The sequence below is a fragment of the Saimiri boliviensis genome, chromosome 12 (assembly GCF_048565385.1).
Source record: "Saimiri boliviensis isolate mSaiBol1 chromosome 12, mSaiBol1.pri, whole genome shotgun sequence".
In the NCBI taxonomy this organism is placed as follows: Eukaryota; Metazoa; Chordata; class Mammalia; order Primates; family Cebidae; genus Saimiri; species Saimiri boliviensis.
In genome coordinates, this window is record NC_133460.1 from 29,369,978 (window position 1) to 29,394,698 (window position 24,721).

The 24,721-nt window shown below is 43.4% G+C and overlaps 1 protein-coding gene across 2 annotated transcripts in view; it reads left to right on the top strand.

Moving 5' to 3' along the window:
- GRID1 (glutamate ionotropic receptor delta type subunit 1) overlaps positions 1–24,721 on the top strand; it is a 779,700-nt gene that overhangs the window by 454,170 nt on the left and 300,809 nt on the right. For both annotated transcript variants that reach the window (XM_039478468.2, XM_074382193.1), the window contains one exon: positions 8,877–8,930. In XM_039478468.2, coding sequence (XP_039334402.2) covers positions 8,877–8,930 — 54 coding nt within the window. The remainder of the gene's footprint in view (positions 1–8,876; positions 8,931–24,721) is intronic.

Genomic DNA, 24,721 nt, shown 5'->3' on the forward strand with positions numbered 1-24,721 from the left:
TTTGGCAACCAGACATGTACCTGTTCCAGGAATTTTGAAAGGGGGTGACAGGAAACTCTAGAAACCAGGATCAGACTTTGCAGAAGCCCCTGAAGTTCTCCAGGTCCCCACTATTCAGGCATCACTATCACTGTCACCTGGATCACCTTCTGGCTCAGCTGTTGTTTTTGCACTAAATACCTAGGAAAAGTGCAAAGAATGAGTTTCGCCTTCTCTTGGTCCCCAAGTCAGTGAAACACAGTAGAAAGCATATGGGTTTTGCATTGGAAAGGCGTGGCTACACTAACTTTCTGGGAGACTGGGAAAATTACTTCATCCTTCTGAGTCCTGGTTTTTCCATTTGTAGGTTGCAGCTCAGTAACCTGTTTCAGTGGGCTGTTGTGAGGGCTCAGGGAGGGCTCGTGTGTAGAGGACTTAGCTCAGGATCTGGGCTGGATGAGGTATCTGTAAGTGCCAGCAATTGCTCTCAGCCTGCAACCAGCCTTCCACTCCAGCCTTTCCCAGCCAGTGCCTTCCCTGAGCTCCTCAGTGGCAGGTTCAGCTTTCTCTCAGTAAAACGGCCCTCTTTGCCTCCCCCAGAGCTGTGGTTTAGTGCTTCACAGGGTAAATTCTGCTACACCTTCCTCAGATGGCTTTGCTAGTGCTGGGAGTGACTGCCTTGTCTCCAGCATCCTTCAGTGACCTGAGCCTATGCACTCCCTCGTGCTCAACCCCTTTTCCCTGGGCCCAGATGGGGTGTTTCCTGTTCCTGCCAAGGGTGGGGGCCTTGGACTTCAAGGATCCTCCAGCAGAGAGATGGGTGAGGTGGAGAGAGATGGGTGAGGCGGAGAGAGATGGGTGAGGCGGAAAGAGATGACCGTCAGGAGGGGCTGATTCCTGGGAAAGGCCTGGGAGAAAACACTGGGAAAGAGACTTGCTGGGATCCAGGATTCTCTGTGGGATCTAAGAATAAGGATGGAGCCAGAATTCGGAGTCGTGGGACATGGAGAGAACTTCAGGGCGGTTTTCTGGTGAACGCAAAGCGCAAAGAGGCTCCAGAGACAAGGCTGGGGCAAGGAGAAGCAGCTGGGCCAGCATCTTGGGATGTTTTCCCAAGCAAGCAGCCCCCGGGAGGCACAGGGTGGCTGAGAAAATTCTATGATAACTGTTCTTTAGGGGTTTCCTCATGCTTCTCAGCATAACTTCTGAAACTCGGGCCTCATGGTGTCTGCTTTGCTGATTTCCTTTTAAACGTGTTCTTCAAATAATCCATCCTCCTGCAGCTAGCTATGCCCCTTCCTTGCAAATGGAGGGGCATTATGCTCCCAAATGCTTTGGAGGGGGGTGACATTGCACAGACAGCATTGTTCCTAAATGACATGTTGTTGCAAAGGCAGCAGTGGGCCTTTAACGTGAGCTCAATGTCTGTCCTTGGGAAAGTGCCAGGCCCTGGGCTCCATGGGGGGAGTGTTCTCAAATGTTAGAGTTAGGGTTTTAAAAAGATGCTAACTGCCACAAGATTTCATTATCTCAGGCTCCCACTGTTGGGGGGATGCCTAGAGAAGTGGCCAACAATTAACACGTACATAAATAATTGGTGACATTTGCACTTTGTGAAATAAATCCTCAGCGATGTTGCTGGAAGGCTTCCATGTGGAGGTTTTTTCCACTCCATTTACTTTTCCTTTAGGCCAAGATAAAGAAAAACAGTCTCACACTTTAGAAATGCAAGTGGGATAATGGTCTCAGGCTTATGAGAACAAGTTAACCTGGAGAAGGACAGCCCTGTGACTTGTAATGGTGTTTTCTCAGATATGAGAACAAAGACCATTTTGTTCCCATTGTCATGGGGCCAGGTCTAGACCCAAAAGCTTTTTCAGACAGTTGTCTGGGGCATTTGGGGAGCAGCATGGCCAAAGAAAAGAGCACAGGCTTTGGAGACAGTGGGGCCAGAGTTCAAATCTAACCTCTGCCGCGTACTGGCTAAGGGACCTTCTGCAAGATACCAGTCTAGATGCAGGTCTCAGTTTCCTGTCTGTGAAGGGGGGATGAGAACACTGCATGGCTCGTTAGGTTGTTGGAAGTAAATGAAGTATGTGGGTTGTGAAGCAAGGGAGATGTATTGAAGTATCTTGGGGGGTGGTTAATAAAAGCAAGCTCTTATCGCCCTTGGAAATGGCTCCAGTTTAGTCTTGAGTGAAAAAAAGCTAAGGATACAGAAGAAAGGGACCCAGACTGGAGATACTTCTTCCAGCGTGCTCAGCCTTGCTGTCTTCTCTACTTCCTTTCAGGCTCCTGAATATTAGAACTGATCTTCACTACCATATGGTCCAGGGACAACTGTCAGCCCTCCCGAGCACCAGTCCAGGAGAGCCACCCCTGCACTTGACATTCTTGTCAGTGCTCAGGGACTCCTTTCTGTCCAGAGTATTTGGAAGCTGAGAGCCAGTGCTTGGCCCACACTTATTTCCCTATGAAAACTGTGAGATCAGGGTGGCCATAGCAGGATGCAAATGTCCTTGAGCCCTCAGTGGGCCTGTAGAATGGCCTGTTGGTGTCCTGTGTCACTTACAACCCAGCTCTTGGGTGTCACTGGGAAAAGACACCAAGGTTTAGATTGGGGCTGTTGCTCTGGAGCAGGGAGACACATTCCCTTCCACAGTCGGCTCCCCAGCTGTGGGAAGAAGAGCTGCCTTCGGCCTCCTTTAGCTGGGGTTTGCTTATGACAGCACACTTTTCTCTGCAGAGGGTGGAATGTGCGTGTCAAGATGTATATATACACATAAGTCGGTGCATGTGTGGACACTCAGCTGTGTCTTTTACCCCTGGCTGACTGTGTCCAGCGTCCCAGCTGTCTCATGTGCCCATCACCACCATCAGCATCTGCTGTCTCCTCCATTCCAAAGGGGCTAGAAGAGAAGGCAGCTGGATCCTTTGCAACTGCTCACACCCTTAACTCTTATTCTGAAGTTTTGCGTTTGCCAGTGTATGATGGCCACAGGAGCCAGGAAGACGGGCCCAGTGGTTTGGCAATCCAAGACAGGCCTAGGATCCACAGCAACTTAGAGGGCTGCAGGCCTCTGGCCACCGCAGCAATTCCTTTGGGCTCATTGGGCCCTAGTTCCCAGCTCCCACCAGGTTTGTGTCTCCCAGACACCATTTCTAGCTTCAGGAGAGAAGTCCAACTGCAGACTGCAGGGAACCAGCCACCCCACCAGCTGGGAGCCCACCTTGAGGAGGAGGCCAGCCCCCTTCCCCTCCCCACCTACAGGATACAGGGTCTGCCCTTTGATTGGCTGGCTGGGTCAACACTTCTCTGCTGATGGCCGCAGCATTATGCAGCTCGACACACACTGTGGCCAAGATGGGAGGGAAGCACCATATCCTGCTGCCTTGAAGGGGAGCACATGGAGGCAGCGTTGCTCACCACTTTGCAAAGCTGTATTTATTGTGGGTCTGTTTGCCACTGGTGCCTCCATGATGGCAGGGCAGAGGCTCCTGGTTCACTCCTCTACCAATGAGAATCAGGATGGCCTGTTGGAGTTGGGTGGGCTCTGTCTGTTGAATGAAAAAATGAGTCAATCAATGAGGGATGATGCACTTGTACACATTCAAAAGAGACCTTGGAATCAAGACCAGGCTGGAGACTCCAGTAGAAGGAATGAGAGGAACTTTACACTGACTGATCATCTGTAGTGAGCTCTTTCTTGGGCTGGAAGTGTCACCTGTAATTTCATTTGACTCTCACAATAACCCTAAGTGGGAGGTGTTTGTCTCAAGTTGAGTTCACAGAAGTAGACCTGGAGATGATTTTTGTGTGTGACAATGATTTATTAAAAGTTATGGGGAATTTAAAAAGATAGCAGGAGAGTGGGGACTTGGAACAGGAGCGTGAAGGAAGCCAAGCAAGGTGATTTTGGCTCTGCCCTGCAGAGGAATTCTGGAAACAGCTGAGATCACACTCTGGAGAAGTCCCCATTAGGGAGCAAGGCAGCTGGGATTTGTATTCGTGGCACTCTGGGTTCCTGGTTAGGGGCATGTATTCAAGGTGTTGTGAGTGCCAGGCAGGGTTCCGGCAGCCTGAATCGGGGGTATTGACTGTTAGGAGTGAACACACATGCTGAGTCAGTGTAATGAAAAATGCTAACAAGATTTGCAGGGACTGTGGGCAGAGCCCCCTGTAGCACTGTTGGTATTCAAATGCCTTATGGGCGTGGAAACTGCGGCTCAGAGAGGTGAGAAGTCTCACCCAGGAGCACTCAGCCAGAAAGTGGCAGAACTGGGATTCCAGTGCACTCTGCCTGCCTGCTGGAACTCTCCATAGTGTTCTCACTCTGCAGACGAAAGGGAGGATTCGCCTCCACCTGCTGCAGATGTAGCTGGAGAGGAAAAGGGAAGGGGCAGCACTTAGAAGGGGAATTAATGGTGCTGGGAGAGACACTGCCCACTGGGGTGTGAGCATTTAGGGCTCTTCCCACAGAGCTGGCAGCCCTCCAGTAATTGCCGGAGTGGCGTAGGGTGATGGGGTGCAGGCAGTATGCCTGCTAAGTCTGCTGTAGCTTCTCCTTCTCTGCATCTATCTCAGCCTCTGTGTGAGTTGCACCCTCTGGAAAAGGCTGCAGAAAAGCACTATTTATCTCCATGTGGAGAAAAGAGGCTTAACAAATTAGCTGATGCTTAAATGGGGAGGAAAAGTAGGACAGAAACGTTGGCCACTTGTCCTGTGGGGTTTTCTGATCAATTGTCTCCACCAATATCTTCCCTGTGTGAGTCCACTACTAGATGGAAGTGCTTCTTAGGGTGGCCAAGGCTCCCGCTTGCCAGACAGATTGTCTGCTGTGCTGCCTTCTTCCAGGACAAGCAGAGAACCGCTCACCTGTACAGGTATACCCAGACCTTCAGATTCATAGAACTACGTATTCTGAAGCAGGACTCCCAGCCCCTGAAGCCAAGAGGCAGGGTTGGAGCTCTGAAACAACGCAAGATCTCAGGCACATCACAATTACCAGTGAATTACGATCCCTTGCAGTGGAGCCTGGGGGGTCCTCTTTTTGAAAGCTCCATAGGAAATTCTTTTTTTTTCTATTCTCTTTTTGTTTTTTAATTGCATTTTAGGTTTTGGGGTACATGTGAAGAACATGCAAGATTGTTGCATAGATACACTCGTGGCAGTGTGATTTGCTGCCTTCTCCCCATCACCCCATATCTGGCATTTCTCCCCATGCTATCTCTCCCCAACTCCCCACCCCCGACTGTCCCTCCCCTATTTCCCCCCAACAGACCCCAGTGTGTAGTGCTCCCCTCCCTGTGTCTATGTGTTCTTAAATGCAGTCAGACTGGAGAATCATTGCTGAAGAATGTCAGTGCATGATAAAGCTTTACCTCTCACAAATGGTCAACCTTAGATACATGTCACTGTAAATAGGGCACTGCTTACCTGCTCAGGTACTTCCTGGGATGGGACCTTGCTACTCCTGAGGCACCCATTTCATCTTGAATGACTTGGAAAGTCAGAAAGTTGTCTCCTATATTCAATCGATATCTGCCTCTCTGATTATGGAAGCCATTGGCTCTAAGTCAGCACTCAGAGGACGCACAGAGCAATTTGTCTCTCTTGCACATGACAATTTAAAGACACCTATACTGTCCCATCTCTAAGCATTCCTCATCACTTTAACTGTCCCTCTCCATGGCCGGCCTATAGTGTGCATTATCCTTCATCAAGTGGGGCGATCTGGTTAGGTCAACCTCTCAAGGGGTGGAACAGACTCCTCCCACACCCTCTTTTCCATGAGTTGAGGTAGAGGTGAGCTAGAGCCCAGTGATGTGCTTTTACATACCTTGGCAGACAGGAAGGGGCAAGTGTTACCTACATTATATGAATGAACAAACGAGACCAGAGTGGTTAAATGACAGCTGGGTGGAGGCAATCCCCTTTAGTTTTTCCTCAAGGGTATTGCTTTCAAACTTCATTTCCCCATTTGCCCTTTTGCTCCTGGAAAAGTTTAGGACTTTGAGATCGGCCTTGCTAAACTACATGTCTTTAGATTCAGTTCAGTGTTCCAGCCTCTGAGATGTTATGACATCCTCCCAGATTTGCATCTGTGCACATTTAATAAGAGCATTGCCAGTGTCCTCTACATGAGTGTTAAGAAAATGTTGGGAATCAAGGTGGTTAGATCCCAGCAATTTGCTCAGAGCATTCTCAGCCCACCCCATCTCCACTTCTCCCTCCACGTCTTCACCAGTGCTTCCAGGCTTTTGAAGACCTCCCCTGAGAGTCTGCGTGTTGAGAGGACAGAGACTCTGGACTGGGCGGCTGAGACTCCACCCTGAAGTGCCCTCCTTTCTCTACCCTGACTGAAGGCTTCTTTGAACTTTGGCTCATTAGCCCTTGCAGCTTCTCTGGAGAGAGCCCGGTTAACTGAGTTTGCAGAAAGGGTAGAAAGTGTCTTCAGGATATGGCCTTGTAGCATAGCCAGGTACACGGCTTAGTGTCTCTTGGAGCCTCCTTTCTTTCCAGTGCAAGAGAGGGCACCTAGAGCCTTTTTTCCCGAGGTTGGGGAGGAGTGGCCAAGCCATTTTTAGACATAAGTCATTATCTTTGGGAAGGGAAGATTCATGGGGCCATAGCTCAGGAAGAGCATGGAGGGCTTGCGGGGATCAAGAGACTCCCTGGATGCAAGCTAGAATGTGAGCAAGTCAGGGAGCAAGGCTGGACACCGCAAAAGGAGAAAGTGACCACTTTCCTCTCACTGCTTCCTGGGAAAGGCTTGGATGAATGTGGACGCCATTCTCTGTGTTTCTCTCTTTCTGAGACTAAGGACTGAAAAATATATGCTTTGGCAGACAGGAAGGGGCGAGTGTATTCTGCAATTTACAAATAAACAAACAGAGACCAGAGTGGTTACATGACGGCTGGGTGGAGGCAGTCCGCTTCCAGTTCAGACACCAGGGCTGATGCCCTCACATATGGCTGTATGGCTGGAGACATGGCCCGGGAAAGGCGCCTGAGCTGCCCTTGGTGTCCTGTGGGGTGTTGTCTGTAAAGGATTGTGGTGCTAGCATCACTTGGGTACTTCCATGGCTCTATTAGCACATTCTTGTATGTTCTCCAGCAAATAGGTCCATTTTAATGTAGTGAGGATCTAACAGGACCCCGTGCATGACAATTTGCAGACCTAGGGCCACTGGTGGGGTCGTGGGCACAGGCCCTGACACCTCCATGCCTCATTTGTTGGGAGTGAGTCAGATCTCTATGTACTGATGAGGAAAGATATTCATGTTACACTGATACATCAAAAACTAAAGTCTTAACTGGATGTATATTTCATGATCTGATTTTAATGAAAACACTTGTTTGATATCTATCTGTAGCCATTTACTTGCAGAGGTAACTGTAAAATCTTCTAGAAGGGGACACCTCAAACAACATTTAGAAGGTACATTTGGGCCGGGTGCGGTGGCTCAAGCCTGTGAGCACTTTGGGAGGCCGAGGCGGGTGGATCACGAGGTCAAGAGATCAAGACCATCCTGGTCAACATGGTGAAACCCCGTCTCTACTAAAAATACAAAAAATTAGCTGGGCGTGGTGGTGCGTTCCTGTGATCCCAGCAACTCACGAGGCTGAGGCAAGAGAATTGCCTGAACCCAGGAGGCTGAGGTTCCGGTGAGCCGAGATCGCGCCATTGCACTCCAGCCTGGGTAACAAGAGCGAATCTCTGTCTCAAATAAAAAAAAAAAAAAAAAAGGAAGGTACATTTGGAGGGATAAAGGGAGGATTTTCACTAGGGCAGCATACTTTTTAAATGGGACAAGATGTTGGGATGCTGAGCATTTTTATTTTTCTGCATTTTTTTCAATAAAAGGAATAATAAAATGACATTACAAACAAAAAAACAGGACTCCAATCTGATAGCTCTTGTCCACGTTCATAGTCGGCCTGGCACAGTGCCCAGGCTCAGCAAGCACTTAGCACCTGCTCACGGGATGTCTTCATACGGGACATGCTTGGAAACCATCAGTCCCTTCCAATTCTTCCAATCTGTTGGCTTTCCAATTGAAGGAGGGGAAAGCACTCATAAACACATACAGGAAACAAAATAGTTAACTGGGTCCTGTCTACCTTAACCTTTCCCTTCATTTGCATAATCAACAATGTTTACTGAATACCTGCTGTGTGCTGGTTACAGCTATTGGGACACAGCTGTGACCTACAAGATGTGGCCTTTCACATAATGGAGCCCCCATTCTGGCAGAGGAGACAGACAATAAAAAATAAATAAACTGATAGCCATTCAAGCACAAGGATGGCAAGTGCCATAACGAAACAGATCAAAACACTGTAATGGAGAGTTATCGGATGGGGTTATAGCCCAGGAGCTGGAAAGAGCTTTGTTCTACAGATCCTAAAGAACTGAAGGCAGCTTGGAGCCCCCGAGCTGCTGTGACCTGCCATCTACCTGAATGCCACTCAGTACGGCTGGACTAGACAAGCCCCCACAAATCCCTCATTCCAGTTTCCTGATTCTGTAACCTGGAGTAATGATAACACTCATCCCCAAAGCTCCCCTGCAGAAAGGTGTTAGCAGGCATTACTAGGGAAGGAAGGCTGTGCCTGTGCCTGTGGCCCTGTGCTGCCTGTAGGAACCAGAGCGTCTAATCTTGCTCTGGGCTGGTGCAGGAGAGCATGGAGGGAGAGCAGGAAATCAGATGTCTGTGTTCAGATGAAGCTTCTTGCAGCTAAGGCAGCCAGAGCAGGCCCCAGGGAGATGGCATGTTTTGTGAAGAAAATATTCTGCAAGAACAATGTTTATAAAACTCTGTCTCGGCAATCATCCTGTGTCTGCCAGCTTCTGTCTTCCTTCCGTTCATGTTGGTTCTTTTTCTCTCTGCAGGCCGTGGAGACCAATCTGGCTTCCAAGGACAGCCACTGGGTCTTTGTGAATGAGGTAAGGGCCCTAGAAATGTGACGAGCATGGCCTGGACTGAGCCTCTAGCCCTTTGGGAAAGGTCAGCGTGATCCTTTTGGGTTCAATTCCAACCTGGGGGGCCATTGTGAATCCTGGTGCTCCACCTAGCTCAGGCAGGAGCTCAGAGTCGAACTTGACCTAGCAGGGTGCTCACCTGGCAGGTGGGAACCAGAGGAGGAATTCTGACCTGGGTCCATGAGGAAGTCAAAAGTCAGAGGGGAGTGGGTGAGGTGAAGCAGGCAGTGGGTGGGGTGAGGCAGCCATTGGGAGCCAGGGGCTAGAGCAATTAGGGCAGGTTAGGAATTGGGATGCAGTGGGGGTGGGGCAAAGGAATGAGCAGGGGAGGAAGGCTGAATTTCATGCAGGATAGTAAGGGTGTGCATGAGTGTGAGCAAGAGTGTGTATGCAGGGTGTGCACAGGTGTGTGAGTGTGAATCCAGTTGTGTGTGTATGTCTGTGTTTATGGTGTATCTATGTTTGTGTATGAGTTGTGTGTGTGAGTATATGAACATGCATGTGTGTGGATGTGCCTGTGTGAAGGTGTGTGTATATATGTATATGGATATGTTTTAGTGTGTGACAGGTATGTGCATGCATGTGCAAGTGTATGTATTTGTGTGTGTATGTGCATGTGTAAGTATATGCATGAGTGTGTGTATGTGTGTAGGTGTGCATGTGCAAGTGTGTTTGTGAGATTTCGTGTCTATGTGTGAACTGTATGTGCTGAGTGTATGTACAAGGGTGTGCATGTAAATTTTATGTGTGCATGTGAGTGTATATGTATGTGTGTGCATGAGTGTGTATGTGTGAGTTTGTGTATGTATATGTTTGGGTGTGTATGTATGAAAGTATGCATATATCTGTATATGAGTGCATGTGAGTGGTGTGTGAGTTTTATGTGCATGTGTGTTTGTGTGTGTGTAAGTATGTTCGTGTGTGCAACCAATATGTGTAGAGATAAGTGTACCCATGTAAAGGAGGTAAACAGGAAGTCTCTCTCATGACTGACATCCCACCAGTTTGGCCCCAGGGAGGAATGGTAACACCAGGGATCATGGTGGCCTGGCCTGCTCTTCATCACTATGCCCTGTCTGGCCCTGGCCTCCTCCATGCTGCAGGCATTGGATGGGAGTCACACACCCTAGCTTTCCTGAAGAATCCCCTCTGCCCATATGTCCTTTCAGGAGCACTGATCAGGGTGGCCTGTGTGACTCCAGGGTGCTATATTCACTGACAGCTGACTCAGAATGTGTTTCTGGTGCAAACTTTGATCAGGGCTATGGCCTTCAGCTGTTTCTAAATCAGCTGATCAATTTCTAATGGCTTCACTGTGGAAGATGCAGGTTATTATATAGGTAATTCATTCTCTGATGATCTCTGTTTCCTCATTAGTTCTTTGCTAATATGGCTGAAATAGTCTTGGGTGGCTTATTTTAATAATTGCGCAGATAGTATCAGATTGTAACTACTTGCGAGTCCGCTTTTTATAGATTTTCCTCCATGAACTCACATCTTATTAGCTGCATGTCCACAGAGGCCAGCTGGGGATGTGCAGTAACTGTCCATTTACCGTGGGGTGCAGGTGGTTGTGTTGGTAATTAGAAGGGACATGACCGCTGCCTCCTGTTTTCAGAGCCTGTGCGAGGCTGCCTTGATCCTTGATAAGTTTGGATTCTCTGGGGTTTGCTGACTTCTCTATGGTTATTCACAGTTTAGTTTTCTTTGTTCCAAAGGAACAATGCAGTCCATGTGCCCCTGAAGTCAAACGTCTGATGATGGTTTTACTTTTCTGATGAATCCTTCAAATTGGACAGCCAGTATTTCTCTGTTGCCAGTCTTCAAAAGAAGTGCTCTGCTTTTACATTCCTAACCTGTTTTCTTTTCTTTCCCTGAGTCCCCACCCACCCTCAGGGGTCCCCTGTCTGTCCCTCTTGACTCATTCTTCAGGGCTGGAGTTAACTTCAGACTAACTAGTATATGGCGCCCATAGGGCATTCCATACTGGTAGGCACATTGGCATTACTGGGGCAGCTGGAACCCAGGGCTCTGTGTCATCAGGAGGAGTCAGATGTGGGGTATACCTGTTGGAGGCACACTGGAGTGGCTTCACCTGAGAGGATGGTGGTGTCTTCCTGTGGCCAGCAGTGCACCCTGAGCCAGCGTGGCAGCACACATGGATGGTGCGAGTGTCTCTGAGCTGAGTATGTCATCCTCCAAATGTGAGGGGCCTCTAGGGAGCACCAGTTTCCTCCTTTCTTGGCTTCCTTTTCTATGAGGGAAGGAACAACAGCTAATATTTTTATTTTTATTTTTTGTTTTTTGAGACTAGAGTCTTGTTCTGTCACCAAGGCTAGAGTGTAGTGGTGTGATCTTGGCTTACTGTAACCTCTGCCTCCCAGGCTCAAGTGATTCTCCTGCCTCAGGTGTGTGCCATCTTGCCCTGCTAATTTTTACGTTTTTAGTTGGGTGGGGTTTTGCTATGTTGGCCAGGCTGGCCCCGAACTCCCAACCTCAAGTGATCTGCCCTCAGCCTCCCAAAGTGCTGGGATTACAGGCATGAGCCACTGTGCCCGGCCAGCTAATATTTCTTAATCACCTACTATGTGCCAGGCACTTGTCAGTGCATTTGTTACCTTCCTAGTCCGCATCAATAGCCCTGTGTGGCAGTTATCATCATCCTCATTTTGCAGATGGGAAAACAGAGTCTCCAGAGGTTAAATCACTTGCCCAAGGTCAGGCAGCTGTTAATGGTGTATCTGAGATCCTATTTGAGGACTGTCAGGCTCCAAAATTTTTTTTTATCCGACAGTAACCTCATGCTTATGGCCTTGGGCAAGATCCCTGACTCACAGTCAGTGTCTGATTCGGTGAAGCCAGTCAGTGGGGCTTGGGTAAACACACTGACAGGGAATACCCTTGGGCTGGCCCTTGGTGCCAGCTCGTGGACCTTTTTGAAGTCTTCTATCATAAGGTAGGGCCTGTTGGAAAGTTCTCACTCAGGCACCCAGGGTAGCCTCTGCTTAAGGACCAAGATGTTTTCCAAATTACATGTAGCCTTATCCTTCGGATCCAGCTATATTCAAGACTACTGCTTCTGGTTTCAGCATGGCCCCAGCTGAACACAGGAAGTCCTGTTATTCTTATTACAATGTGATATCATTTTAGGCTTTACCTAATTTTTAAGTTATCCAAGTGTAGAGCACGGACAAACAGTTTCCCAGCCACCTTCCTGTTTGTCATATATAATGACTAGAGATAAAATAAGGGGGAAAATAAAGAAAAAAAAAGAGTCGGGGGCAGGCATTTCCTGACTCACTTTCCAACGTGCTCCAGAATTCAGCTGCCACTGAGTCCTTGTCTTCTCACTTCTTGAAACTGCTCCCCGCTTCTCTGGAGGAAGTTCAGCCTCTCAAACAAGCTCAAACAAGCTGTCTTTGGGGCCTCCAGTATGGTCCTTTAGCTGTGCCCCCCAACCCGCCTCATTCCTTATAGGCTGTGCCTTTCAGTTTCTTCCTCTGTATTTGATTTGTCTTATGCATTTTCCTGGATTCAGAATACACACTCAAGGGCACATGTTTTTGCTTGCTTGCTTTATGCAGTGGTTTTCTAAATACATCTACCCTCTTGCTGGTGAGTGTTGGTTATACATATTACCGACCTGGTTTATTTGGAGAAGAAATAATTGGATGCAGAGAAAGCCTTGTGAATATGAGCCCTACTGACAGCTCCTATAGGCCTCTGGGCACCACTGTGGGGACACTGGAGAGCGGATGTGTTTTTAGATACGCTAAAAGCATTTAAAGAATACTTTTATTGACTGACTAGGTTGCAAATTACCTTACAGAGGGTGGAGGATTCAAAAGAACTTGTGGAAAACAAAATGAACCGTTAGTCAAGGTGGCCACTGGACTGTGAGTCCCTTGAGGGCATGGCCAGATTGAGCTCATCACTGAATCCTCAATGCCCTGAGCAAGGAATAGATCTTTCAAAGGTTTGTTTGAAGGCAGGTCGATGTACATAGTATAGAGCAAATTGCATTGACAAGCATTTCCCTGTCTGCCTCAGAGAAAGGACAAAGGCAACAATTAAGTCCCGAGTTTCAGCGGTGGAAAGGACCTCTGTGGGTCATCCATCAGATGTTGCCAAGTTCAAGCCCAGCCAACCTTAACTCTGGATGAGGTGGGTGGATTTTGGAACCTCTTTATCAACTGAGGTAAAATGTTTCCTCTCAAGGCATCCTCCAGCAGATGGCAGGAGAGTGGGTGATCCCCGTGGGTCTGGAGACTCACAAGTATGCTTAGTGCTGGGTGGAATCTGGGCACAGAGGACAATGCCCTCCCCATGAGGCTCTGTGCCCAGGCAGGAGGCACGCACCTCATAGTCTGCCTTCTTGGGAACTTTGTGCTGAGAATTCTTTTATAGGAAAATAGTCTGACTTTCCAGCCTCTTGAAGAACCAAGGCTGATGGGGACTTGAAGCACTCTGGTTGTTGCTGGGTAGCTTCCATTGTTAAATGAATTCTTCCAGAACCAAGAACACACACACTTTGTTGGAAATGATTTAAGATGCTTAACAGATGCTGTAGGTATGCACACATAACCTTTGCACTTGGGTTTTCTCAGAGAGTGTGTCTCTAAGAGGTGATCAGCAGGGGCCAGGAGGAGGTGGCTTCTAAAAAGGGAGGAGGCACAGTCAGCAGGCCCTCGGCACTTCTTCCCGATTATCAGTGTACATCAGTGGCTCCACATCTCATGTCCATTCCAGACCTTGCCCTGGAGCTCTAGACCCAGAGATCCAGCTTGACTCAAGATCCTTTTGACTTAGCCACTTGGAAGCTCCATCACCCCCTCCAACTCAGCGTGCCTCTCCCCAGACGCACCATCCTCCCCAAACCTGGTTCTCACTTGGTGCTCCTGATCTCAAAGACCACTGTCCCCATCCTTCTGGTTGGCTCCCCAACGATTGAGAAAAGCCCACATCATGCAGCCCACTGCAGGATGACCCTGACCCCACTTTTACACCCTTATTTACTTCTTACTATTGTGTTCATATCTCATGCGTCATCCCCGCAAATGGCTGGGTGACTTCTTGTCTCTTGTATTTATTTTTCCCTCCTAGCTTCGGGGTTTTGCCAGGGTTTTTCTTTCCACCTGCCATGTGCTTCTGGATCTGTGATTGTCTAGGACTTCCTTTCCTGCAAGGATCTGCTTAACATTGCCTCCACCAAAAGGACTTCTGGATTTCCCCAGTAGGGTGATCCTTTCACAGTCTCACCCAAGTTCTGCTGTGTTGGGGAACGATGAACATGCTGATTCCCTGGAGAAGCTAATCTCCTTTCTCTAGAGTTTCCTAAAGTTCCTAGCATAAGGGGCTGACACACAGGAGAGCTCACTGCGTTAAACGATCTGACTGTATCCTAAGAGACCTCCCTCTGCCATCCCAAAGACAAGGTCATCTAGATGCTCTCCTGTTCTTGAGCCTCAGGGCCCAGCCCCTGTCATCACTTTCACTAGTTTGTCACCAACAAGTACTCAGTGGGGATCCTTACCGGCCAGTCCTTGCTCTCTCTTAGAGCGGCCTCTGTCAATAGTCCAGGGACATAACGCCAGACTTTCAAATCTTCCCTGTCCTAAAGCATACACCGAGTTCAAACAAATGAGAATAAGATTAGACACCACATGTATAATGTGAGAGAGGAAGATGCTAATACTCTAATTGAAGAAAACAAAGAAAAAGACCATGATATTATGCTCGCTCTATTATAACAATATGAATGCTGAGTCACATAGCTTTAAGAAATCTCTATTTGGGACCCAGAGAAAGAGAGGGAAGGAAAATATTTTTTCTTCCTTTTATTTTGAAGATTCCAATTCTGTTGGACTGTTCAGTCCCTGTACCATTTACCGTCTTCAAATTTAATTTAGTGACACTCAAAAACAATTATGTTTGTTGTAATCTTTTCACCTGTTTCTCTCCCAGATTAACTGAGGGATCTTTGAGAACAGGGAGCGCATCTTACCGCCTCTGTAGCCCCAGCTCAGAACTCTTGAATAAAGGCTAGGAGTTGCCATTTATCAGACCTTATACAGAGCCAGACATTGTTTTTGAGTATCACCTTCATTATCTTCTTTTTTTTTAACTGAAAAAATAACAGTTTTGTTGAGGTTTGGCATGCAATACATACACATATTTAAATGTACAAGTTGTTAAATTTGGCATATGTATATACCCAGGAAACCATAACCACAATGAAGGTAGTGAACATATCTGTCACCCCAAAAGTGTCCTCAGGCCCCTCAGGAATCCCACCCACTTGCCCCACTTTCTCCCACTTTCTAGGCAACTACTGATCTGTTTCTGGCTCTATTGATTACTTGTATTTTTGCATTTTATGTAAGTGGAGTTATGTAGTATGTACTCTTTTCTGCTTTTGGTATGGCTTATTTTACTCAATGTAATTATTTTGAGATTCATCTTATGTTGCAATGTTTCCTTTTTATTGATGAAGAATATTCATTTGTACATGGATATACCACAATATGGTTATCTGTTCCCCTGTTGATGGACATTTGGGTTGTTTTAGGTTTTTTGCTATTACAAATAAAGCTGCTATGAACATTTATTATTTTCCTTTTTCTGGGGCTTATATCTACCAGTAGAATTGCTAACCCCTATGGTAGATTAATGGTAACTTTTTAAGAAACTGCCAGGTTGATGAGAGTTTTGATTACTTCATATCTTTTTCAGTACTTGGTATGGTCAGGCTTTTTTTTTTTTTAATTATTGCATTTTAGGTTTTGGGGTACATGTGAAGAACATGCAAGATTGTTGCATAGGTACACACATGGCAGTGTGGTTTGCTGCCTTCCGTCCCCTCACCTGTATCTGTCATTTCTCCCCGTGCTATCTCTTCCCACCTCCCCATCCCCCGTCCCTCCCCCATTTTCCCCCAACGGACCCCAGTGTGTAGTGCTCCCCTCCCTGTGTCCATGTATTCTCATTGTTCAACACCCGCCTATGAGTGAGAATATATGGTGTTTGATTTTCTGCTCTTGTGTCAGTTTGCTGAGAATGATGGTTTCCAGGTTCATCCATGTCCCTACAAAGGACGTGAACTCATCGTTTTTGATGGCTGCGTAATATTCCATGGTGTATACGTACCACATTTTCCCTATCCAGTCTATCATCATTGGGCATTTGGGTTGGTTCCAGGTCTTTGCTATTGTAAACAGTGCTGCAATGAACATTCGTGTGCATGTGTCCTTGTAGTAGAATGATTTATAATCCTTTGGATATATACCCAGTAATGGAATTGCTGGGTCAAATGGGATTTCTATTTTTAGGTCCTTGAGGAATTGCCACACTGTCTTCCACAATGGTTGAATTAATTTACATTTCCACCAACAGTGTAAAAGTGTTCCTATTTCTCCATATCCTCTCCAGCATCTGTTGTTTCCCGATTTTTTAATGATCGCCATTCTAACTGGTGTGAGATGGTATCTCAATGTGGTTTTGATTTGCATTTCTCTGATGACCAGTGATGATGAGCATTTTTTCATATGTTTGTTGGCCTCCTGTATGTCTTCTTTTGTAAAGTATCTGTTCATATCCTTTGCCCATTTTTGAATGGGCTTGTTTTTTTCTTGTAGATCTGTTTTAGTTCTTTGTAAATTCTGGATATCAGCCCCTTGTCAGATGGGTAGACTGCAAAAATTTTTTCCCCTTCTGTTGGTTGCCGATTCACTCTACTGACTGTTTCTTTTGCCATGCAGAAGCTGTGGAGTTTGATTAGGTCCCATTTGTCTATTTTGGCTTTTGTTGCCATTGCTTTTGGCGTTTTGGTCATGAAGTCCTTGCCTACACCTATGTCCTGAATGGTTTTGCCTAGATTTTCTTCTAGGGTTTTTATGGTGTTAGGTCTGATGTTTAAGTCTTTAATCCATCTGGAGTTAATTTTGGTGTAAGGTGTCAGGAAGGGGTCCTGTTGCTGCTTTCTGCACATGGCTAGCCAGTTTTCCCAACACCATTTATTAAACAGGTTGGTCAGGCTTTTTGATCATCGTCACTCTAACAGGTGTGTGATGTTCCTCATTGTGATGTTAATTTTCATTTCCCTGATAACTAACAATACTAACAATACTTCCTAGCATCTTTTCCTGATATGTTTTCTTGATATGTTGTACTTTTGTTATTTAGTTCAAAATAGTTTCTATATTACTTTTGGGTTCCTTCTTTGACCCATGGGTTTTAGAAGTATGTTATTTAGTTTCTAAATATTTGGGGATTTTAAAGAAATCTTTCTGCTACTGATTTCTAATTTAATTCCACTGTGGTTCAAAGAACAGAGTTTCTATTGTTTGGATTCTTTTAAAGTTATTGAGACTGATTTGATAACCAGTATATTGTCATTCCTGCTAGATATTTCAAGTATACTTGAAAAGGATCCATTATCTGTTGTCATGTGGAATGTTCCATAAATGTGAATTAGGTCAGTTTAGTTGAGTGTTGATTGTGCCTTCTGTATCCTTTATGACTTTTTTGTCTACTTTTTCTATCAATTATTTACAGAGGAGTATTAAAATATTCATCCTTAATTGTGAGTTTGTTTATTTCCCTTGCAGTTTTATCAGTTATTGCTTAGGATATTTGGAAGCTTTATTTCAAGGGGCATAAATGCTTAGGATTTTTATGTCCTCTTGATTTATTAACCCTGTATTATTGGGAAAAGACCTTCTTTATTTCTAGTAATTTTTTCTGCTCTGAAATATACTTTATCTGATACTACTACAGCTAATTTATGTTTATTTTGACTTATGTTAGCATAATACCTTTTTTCATTGTCTGTCTTTTAAACTCCTTGTTTCTTTATGTCTTTTTAAAGTATATTTTCTGGAGGCAGCACTTACTTAGGTCTTGCTATTTTATCCATTATAAGAGTCTTTACCTTTTAACTGAGGAATTTCAGATAATTTACATAATGCAATCATCAGTATTGTTAGGTTCAAGCCTGACTTCTTGATGTTTTGTATTTGTTTCATTTCCTTTGATTCTTTTTTTCTCTTTTAAAACTTCTTTTGGATGAATTGAGAATTTTTTGTGATTCTATTTTAACTCTTTTGTTGGCTTATGAGCTACAACCCTTTTAAAAATTTTTAGTAGTTGCTTTAGGATTTATAGTATACATCTTTATCACCACCTACTTTTAAGTGATATTATAGTACATCGCATATATTTCAGTATAAGTATCTTACAACATTATCCCTCCAAGTTCCCCTCCCGGCCTCTATGTAATTGTTATAATAAATATTACTTTTATGTGTAATATAAAATTTTATATATACAAAATACATAGTTATTATGTTTATTAAAACAGTCAATTATCTTTTAAAGAGATTTAAGTTATAAGAAAATAATATTAAATACTTTTCTCTGCTGTTATCATTTCAGGTGCTATTTATTTTTTTGGTGTGAAGATCCATAGTTTGATCTGGTATCATTTTCTTCTGCCTGAAAGACTTCCTTTGACATTTCTTATAATACAGTTCTGCTGGTGGTGAATGCTTTCTGCTTTTGTATGTCTGAAAATGACTTTATTTTTCTTTCATTTTTGAAAGATATTTTTACTAGGTACAAAATTCTAGGTTAACAGTATTTTCTGTCAGTACTTTAAAAATGTTGCCTTCTTACTCATTGTCTTCTTACTCATATTATTACTGACAAACATCTGATTTTATCTTTACTTTTGTTTTTCTGTACTTAACATGTTCTTTATCTCTGGTTTCTTTTAATGTTTCTTCTCTTTTCTGGTTTTGATCAATATGATTATCATGTACATTGGTATGGTTTTCTTCTTTTTTTTTGTGCCTGTACTTTGTTGAGCTTCTTGGACTTGTGTGTTTATAATTTTCATCAAAACTGATCCATTATTACCTCAAAATGTGAAAAAAATCATTTATATTTTCTAATATTTTTCTGCTTCTGTATTCTCTTATTTGAGATTTTGAGTTACACAGATGTTAGGTTTTGAAGTTATCCCACATATCACTGATGTTCTTTTCCTCTTCTTTTTTCTCTCTGTTTTATTTTGCATAATTTTTACTGTTATGTGTTCAGATTCAGTGATACTTTCTTTTTTGATGTCTAATCTGCCAGTTATTCTGTCCAGTGTTTGTTTTTTAATCTTATACATTGTAGTTTTGATCTCTAGAGGTTTGATTCTTTTCTTTAAATCTTCAATGTCTCTATATTTTGAATCTATAAAAAGTAGTTATAATAACTATTTCAGGTCATTGTCTGCTAATTCTAATTCTGTTTTAGTTCTGGGTCAGTTTTGATTAATTGATTCTTCTTCTTCTTATGGCTTTTATTTTTCTGAATGCCTGGTAACCTTTGATTGATGCCCAGAGTTTGTGAATTTTACTTTGTTGAGTGCTAGCTATTTCTCCCACTCCTATATGTATTCTTGAGTTGTTTTTTCGCCCCCCTAGGATACAGTAATTTGGAAATAGTTGATCCTCTTGCTTTTGTGATTTAATAGGTGTTTCTCAAGTAAAACTCAGTCTAGGGCTAATTATTTTACACTACTGAGGCTAGACTTTCTAACTATTTTGCTCAATGCACATGAAGTATGTATGAGGTTTTCTAGTCTGGATGGTAGGAAAAAGCACTCCTCCTAGACCTCTGTGAGTGCCATACACTGGTCCTGCTCATTCTTTTGGTTGAATTCTGAATATATTTGAGATGAGGAGCAGATAAGATTTGCTATCGGATTATATGTGGATTATGAGAAAAAAAGAGACATCAAGTATGATTCTAGGGTTTTCATTTGTTTGTTTTTAGCTTGAGGAACTAAAAAGAGAATACATTTCTTGAGATGAGGAGATTGAATATTTGAGAGATAAGATCAGGAATTTGGTTTGAATCTGTTAATTTTGAGATCCCTATTAGACTATTACATGGAGATGTTATGTAGACACAAGACATGTGGGTCTATAAGTCTGGAGTTTAGAGGGAGGTGAAGCTGGTGATATGAATTTGGGAACCATCTGCATATAGGGGATATTTAACCTCATGTGAGTGGATGAGACCATAGAAGGACTGCATTACTAAAAACAAGAAGAAGCCCAAACCTGGCGCCTGTGGAGCATGCAAAGCCAGAGGAAGGAGGAGACACTTGCCATGGATGCTGACCAGAAGCAGCCTGAGGTAGTAGAGGTATGGGGTGGTCCCAGAAGCCAAGTGAAGAAACTGTTTCAAAGGGAAAGAGAGGTCACTTATGTGTGGTCATGCTGCCAGAAGGGTGCGTGACCTAGAAGGGGAATGCCAGGGAAGGTGGGAGGGCAGAACCCCCAAGAACTCCAGCTTCTATTATATCATCCTACAGATAAGAAAACAGTTTGATGCCACATGATAAGTGGCAGAATCAGGATTTGAGATCTGAATGACTTAAGAACTCCATACTCTTCCCACACTGCTCCTCCCTTATATTCTCTCTCACACCCAGCACTGGCTGAATGCTGAATGAGTTATGGAATTCAAACAATATTTGAATGTTTCATAATTTAGAAACAGTAATATAGTTTGTATTATGGAAAGTCTTACTATGAAACTTTTGTTAATTTATTGCAGTTGTCCCTCCTTATCTGCAGTTTTACTTTTTATGGTTTCAGTTACCCACCACCAACTGGGGTTCAAAAGTATTAAACAGAAAATTCCAGGAATAAATAATTCATAAGTTTTCAGTGCACGCTGTTCTGCATAGTGTGATGAAACCTCTCGCTGTCCTGCTTTGTCCCACCCAGGATGTGAGTCATCCCTTTGTCCAGGGTCTCCACCCTGTATGCACCACCCACCCATTAGTCACCTAGTACTAGGTTATCATTTAGAAAAAACCATAGCATATATAGGGTTTGGTACTATCTGCAGTATCAGGCATCCACTGTGGATCTTGGAATGTATTCCCTGAGGATAAGAGGAGGCTGCTTTGTTAGATTTCTACCCTTTATGTTACTTTGCATATTAGCACCTTATTTTTAAAATCTATTGTGGAAAATGTGAAGGAATCTTGCAAAAGCCCACACAAACAAGCTTATATATGTCCCATGAGAAATACCTGAAGGAAACAAACCCTGTTTACTGGAAATGCACTTCTATATGTTAATAACAATAAATCTATTTTTCTTTCTTTTTTTAAATTTTACTTTAAGTTCTGGGGTACATGTGCAGAACTTGCAGGATTGTTGCATAGGTATACAAATGCCATGGTGGTTTGCTACCTCCATCCCCCCATCACCTACATCAGCCATTTCTCCCAATGTTATCCCTCCCCAAACTCCCCACCTACCACTATCCCTCCCCTAGTCCCCATCTTCCAAAAGACCCCAGTGTGTGATGTTTCCCTCCCTATGTCCATGTGTTCTCATTGTTCAACTCCCACTTATGAGTGAGAACATGCTATGTTTGGTTTTCTGTTCTTGTGTCAGTTTACTGAGAACGATGGTTTCCAGATTCATCCATGTCCCTGCAAAGGACATGAACTCATCCTTTTTTATGGCTGCATAGTATTCCATGGTATATATGTGCCACATTTTCTTTATCCAGTCTATCATTGATGGGCATTTGGGTTGGTTCCAGGTCTTTGCTATTGTAAACAGTGATGCAGTGAACATATGTGTGCATGTGTCTTTATAATAGAATGATTTATAATCCTTTGGGTATATAACCAGTAATGGGATTGCTGGATCAAATGGAATTTCTATTTCTAGATCCTTGAAAAAATTGTTACACTGTCTTCCACAATGGTTGAACTAATTTACACTCCCACCAGCAGTGTAAAAGTGTTCCTATTTCTCCACATCCTCTCCAGCATCTGTTGTCTCCAGATTTTTTAATGATCGCCATTCTAACTGGCGTGAGATGGTATCTCAGTGTGGTTTTGATTTGCATTTCTCTAATGACCAGTGCTGATGAGCATTTTTTCATATATTTATGGGCCACATAAATGTCTTCTTTTTAAAACTGTTTGTTCATGTCCTTTGCCCACCTTTGGATTTTTTTTTTCTTGTAAATCTGTGTTAGTTCTTTATAGATTCTGGATATTGGCCTTTTGCCAGATGGGTAGCTTGCAATTTTTTTTTTTCCCATTCTGTTGGTTGCTAGTTCACTCTAATGATTGTTTCTTTGCTGTGCAGAAGGTCTTAAGTTTGATTAGATCTCATTTGTCTATTTTGGCTTTTGTTGTCCTTGCTGTTGGTGTTTTAGTCATGATGTCTTTGCCTATGCATATGCCCTAAATCGTATTACCTAGGGGTACAGCTTCAGCTTTCTGCACATGGCTAGCCAGTTTTCCCAACACCGTTTATTCAACAGGAAATCCTTTCCCCATTGCTTGTTTTTGTCAGATTTGTCAAAGATCAGATGGTTGTAGATGTGTGTTGTTACTTCTGAGGCCTCTGTTCCATTCCATTGGTTTATATCTCTGTTTTGGTACCAGTACCATGCTATTTTGATTACTGTAGCCTTGTAGTATAGTTTGAAGTCAGGTAGTGTGATGCCTCCAGCTTTGTTCTTTTTGCTTAGGATTGTCTTTGTTATGTGTGCTCTTTTTTGTTTCCATATGAAGTTTAAGGTGATTTTTTCCAGTTCTATGAAGAAGGTTAATGGTAGTTTGATGGGGATGACATTGAATCTATAAAGTACTTAGAGAAGTATGGCCATTTCATGATATTGATTCTTCCTAACCCTGAGCATGGAATATTTTTTCATCTGTTTGTGTTCTCTCTCATTTCCTTGAGCAGTGGTTTGTAGTTCTCCTTAAAGAGGTCCTTCGTTTCCTTTGTTAGTTATATTCCTAGGTATTTAATTCTTTTTGTAGTAGTTGTGAATGGGAGTTTGCTCATGATTTGGCCCTCTGTTTGTCTGTTATTGGTGTATAGGAATGCTTGTGATTTTTGCATATTGATTTTGTATCCAGAGACTTTGATGAAGTTGCTTATCATCTTAAGGAGATTTTGGGTTGAGTCAATGGGGTCTTCTAAATATACGATCATGTCATCTGCAAATAGACAATTTGACTTCCTCTTTTTCCAACTGAATATCCTCTATTTCTTTTTCTTCCTGACTGCTCTGGCTAGAACTTCCAATACTATATTGAATAGGTGAGAGAGGGCACCCTTGTCTAGTGCCAGTTTTCAAAGGGAATGATTCCAGTTTTTGCCCATTAAGTATGATATTGGCTGTGGGTTTGCCATAAATAGCTTTTATTATTTTGAGATACATTCCATCAATACCTAGTTTATTGAGGGTTTTTAGCATAAAGGGCTGTTGAATTTTGTCAAAGGCCTTCTCTGCATCTATTGGGATAATCATGTTATTTTTGTCTTTGGTTCCTTTTATGTGATGGATTTCATTTATAGATTTGCGTATGTTGAACCAGCCTTGCATTCCCAGGATGAAGCCTACTTGATCGTGATGGATAAGCTTTTTGATGTGCTGTTTCATTCAGTTTGCCAGTATTTGAGTGATGATTTTTGCATTCATGTTCATCATGGATATTGGCCTGAAGTTTTCTTTTTTACTTGTATCTCTGCCAGGTTTTGTTATCAGGATGATGTTGGTCTCATAAAATGAGTTAGGGAGGATTCCCTCTTTTTCTATTGTTTGGAATAATTTCAGAAGAAATTATTCCAGCTCCTGTTTGTATATCTGGTACCAGCTCCTGTTTGTACATCTGGTAGGATTCATTTGTGAACCCGTCTGGACCTGGACTTTTTTTGGTTGGTGGCTATTAATTCCTGCCTTTACTTCAGACCTTGTTGGTAGTCTATTCAGTGATTCAACTTCTTCCTGGTTTAGTTTTGGGATGATTTTAGGAATTTATCCATTTCTTCCAGGTTTACTGGTTTATGTGCATAGTTTTTTGTAGTAATCTCTAATGGTAATTTGTATTTCTGTAGAATCGGTGGTGAAATCCTCTTTATTATTTTTTATTGCATCTATTCAATTCTTCTCTCTTTTCTTTTTTATTTGTCTGGCTAGCGGTCTATCTATTTTGTTGATCTTTTCAGAAAACCAGCTCCTGGATTCACTGATTTTTTTTAAAGGGTTTTTTTTGTGTCTATCTCCTTCAGTTCTGCTCTGGTCTTAGTTATTTCTTGTTTTCTGCTAGCTTTTGAATTTGTTTGATCTTGCTCCTCTAGCTCTCTTAATTTTGACAATAGGGTGTCGATTTTAGATATTTTCTCGCTTCTCATATGTGTATTTGTGCTATAAATTTCCCTCTGCACACTGCTTTAAATGTGTCCCAGAGATTCTGGTACCTTGTATCTTCATTTTCATTGGTTTCAAAGAACATCTTTATTCTACCTTCATTTTGTTATTTATCCAGTCGATATTCAGGAGCAGGCTGGTCAGTTGCCATGTAGTTGTGTAGTTTTGAGTGAGTTTCTTAATCCTGAGTTCTAATTTGATTACATTGTAATCTGAGAGACTGTTCGTTGTAATTTCTTTTCTTTTGCATTTGCTGAGGAATGTTTATTTCCAATTATGTGATCAATTTTAGAGTAAGTGTGATATGGTGCTGAGAAGAATGTATATTCTGTGTATTTGGGGTGGAGAGTTCTGTAGGTGTCTACTTGTATTAGATTCACTCGGTCTAGATCTGAGTTCAAGCCTTGGATAGGCTTGATAATTTTCTGTCTCATTGATCTGTCTAATATTGACAGCAGAGTGGTAAGTCTCCCACTATTATTGTGTGGGAGTCTAAGTCTCTT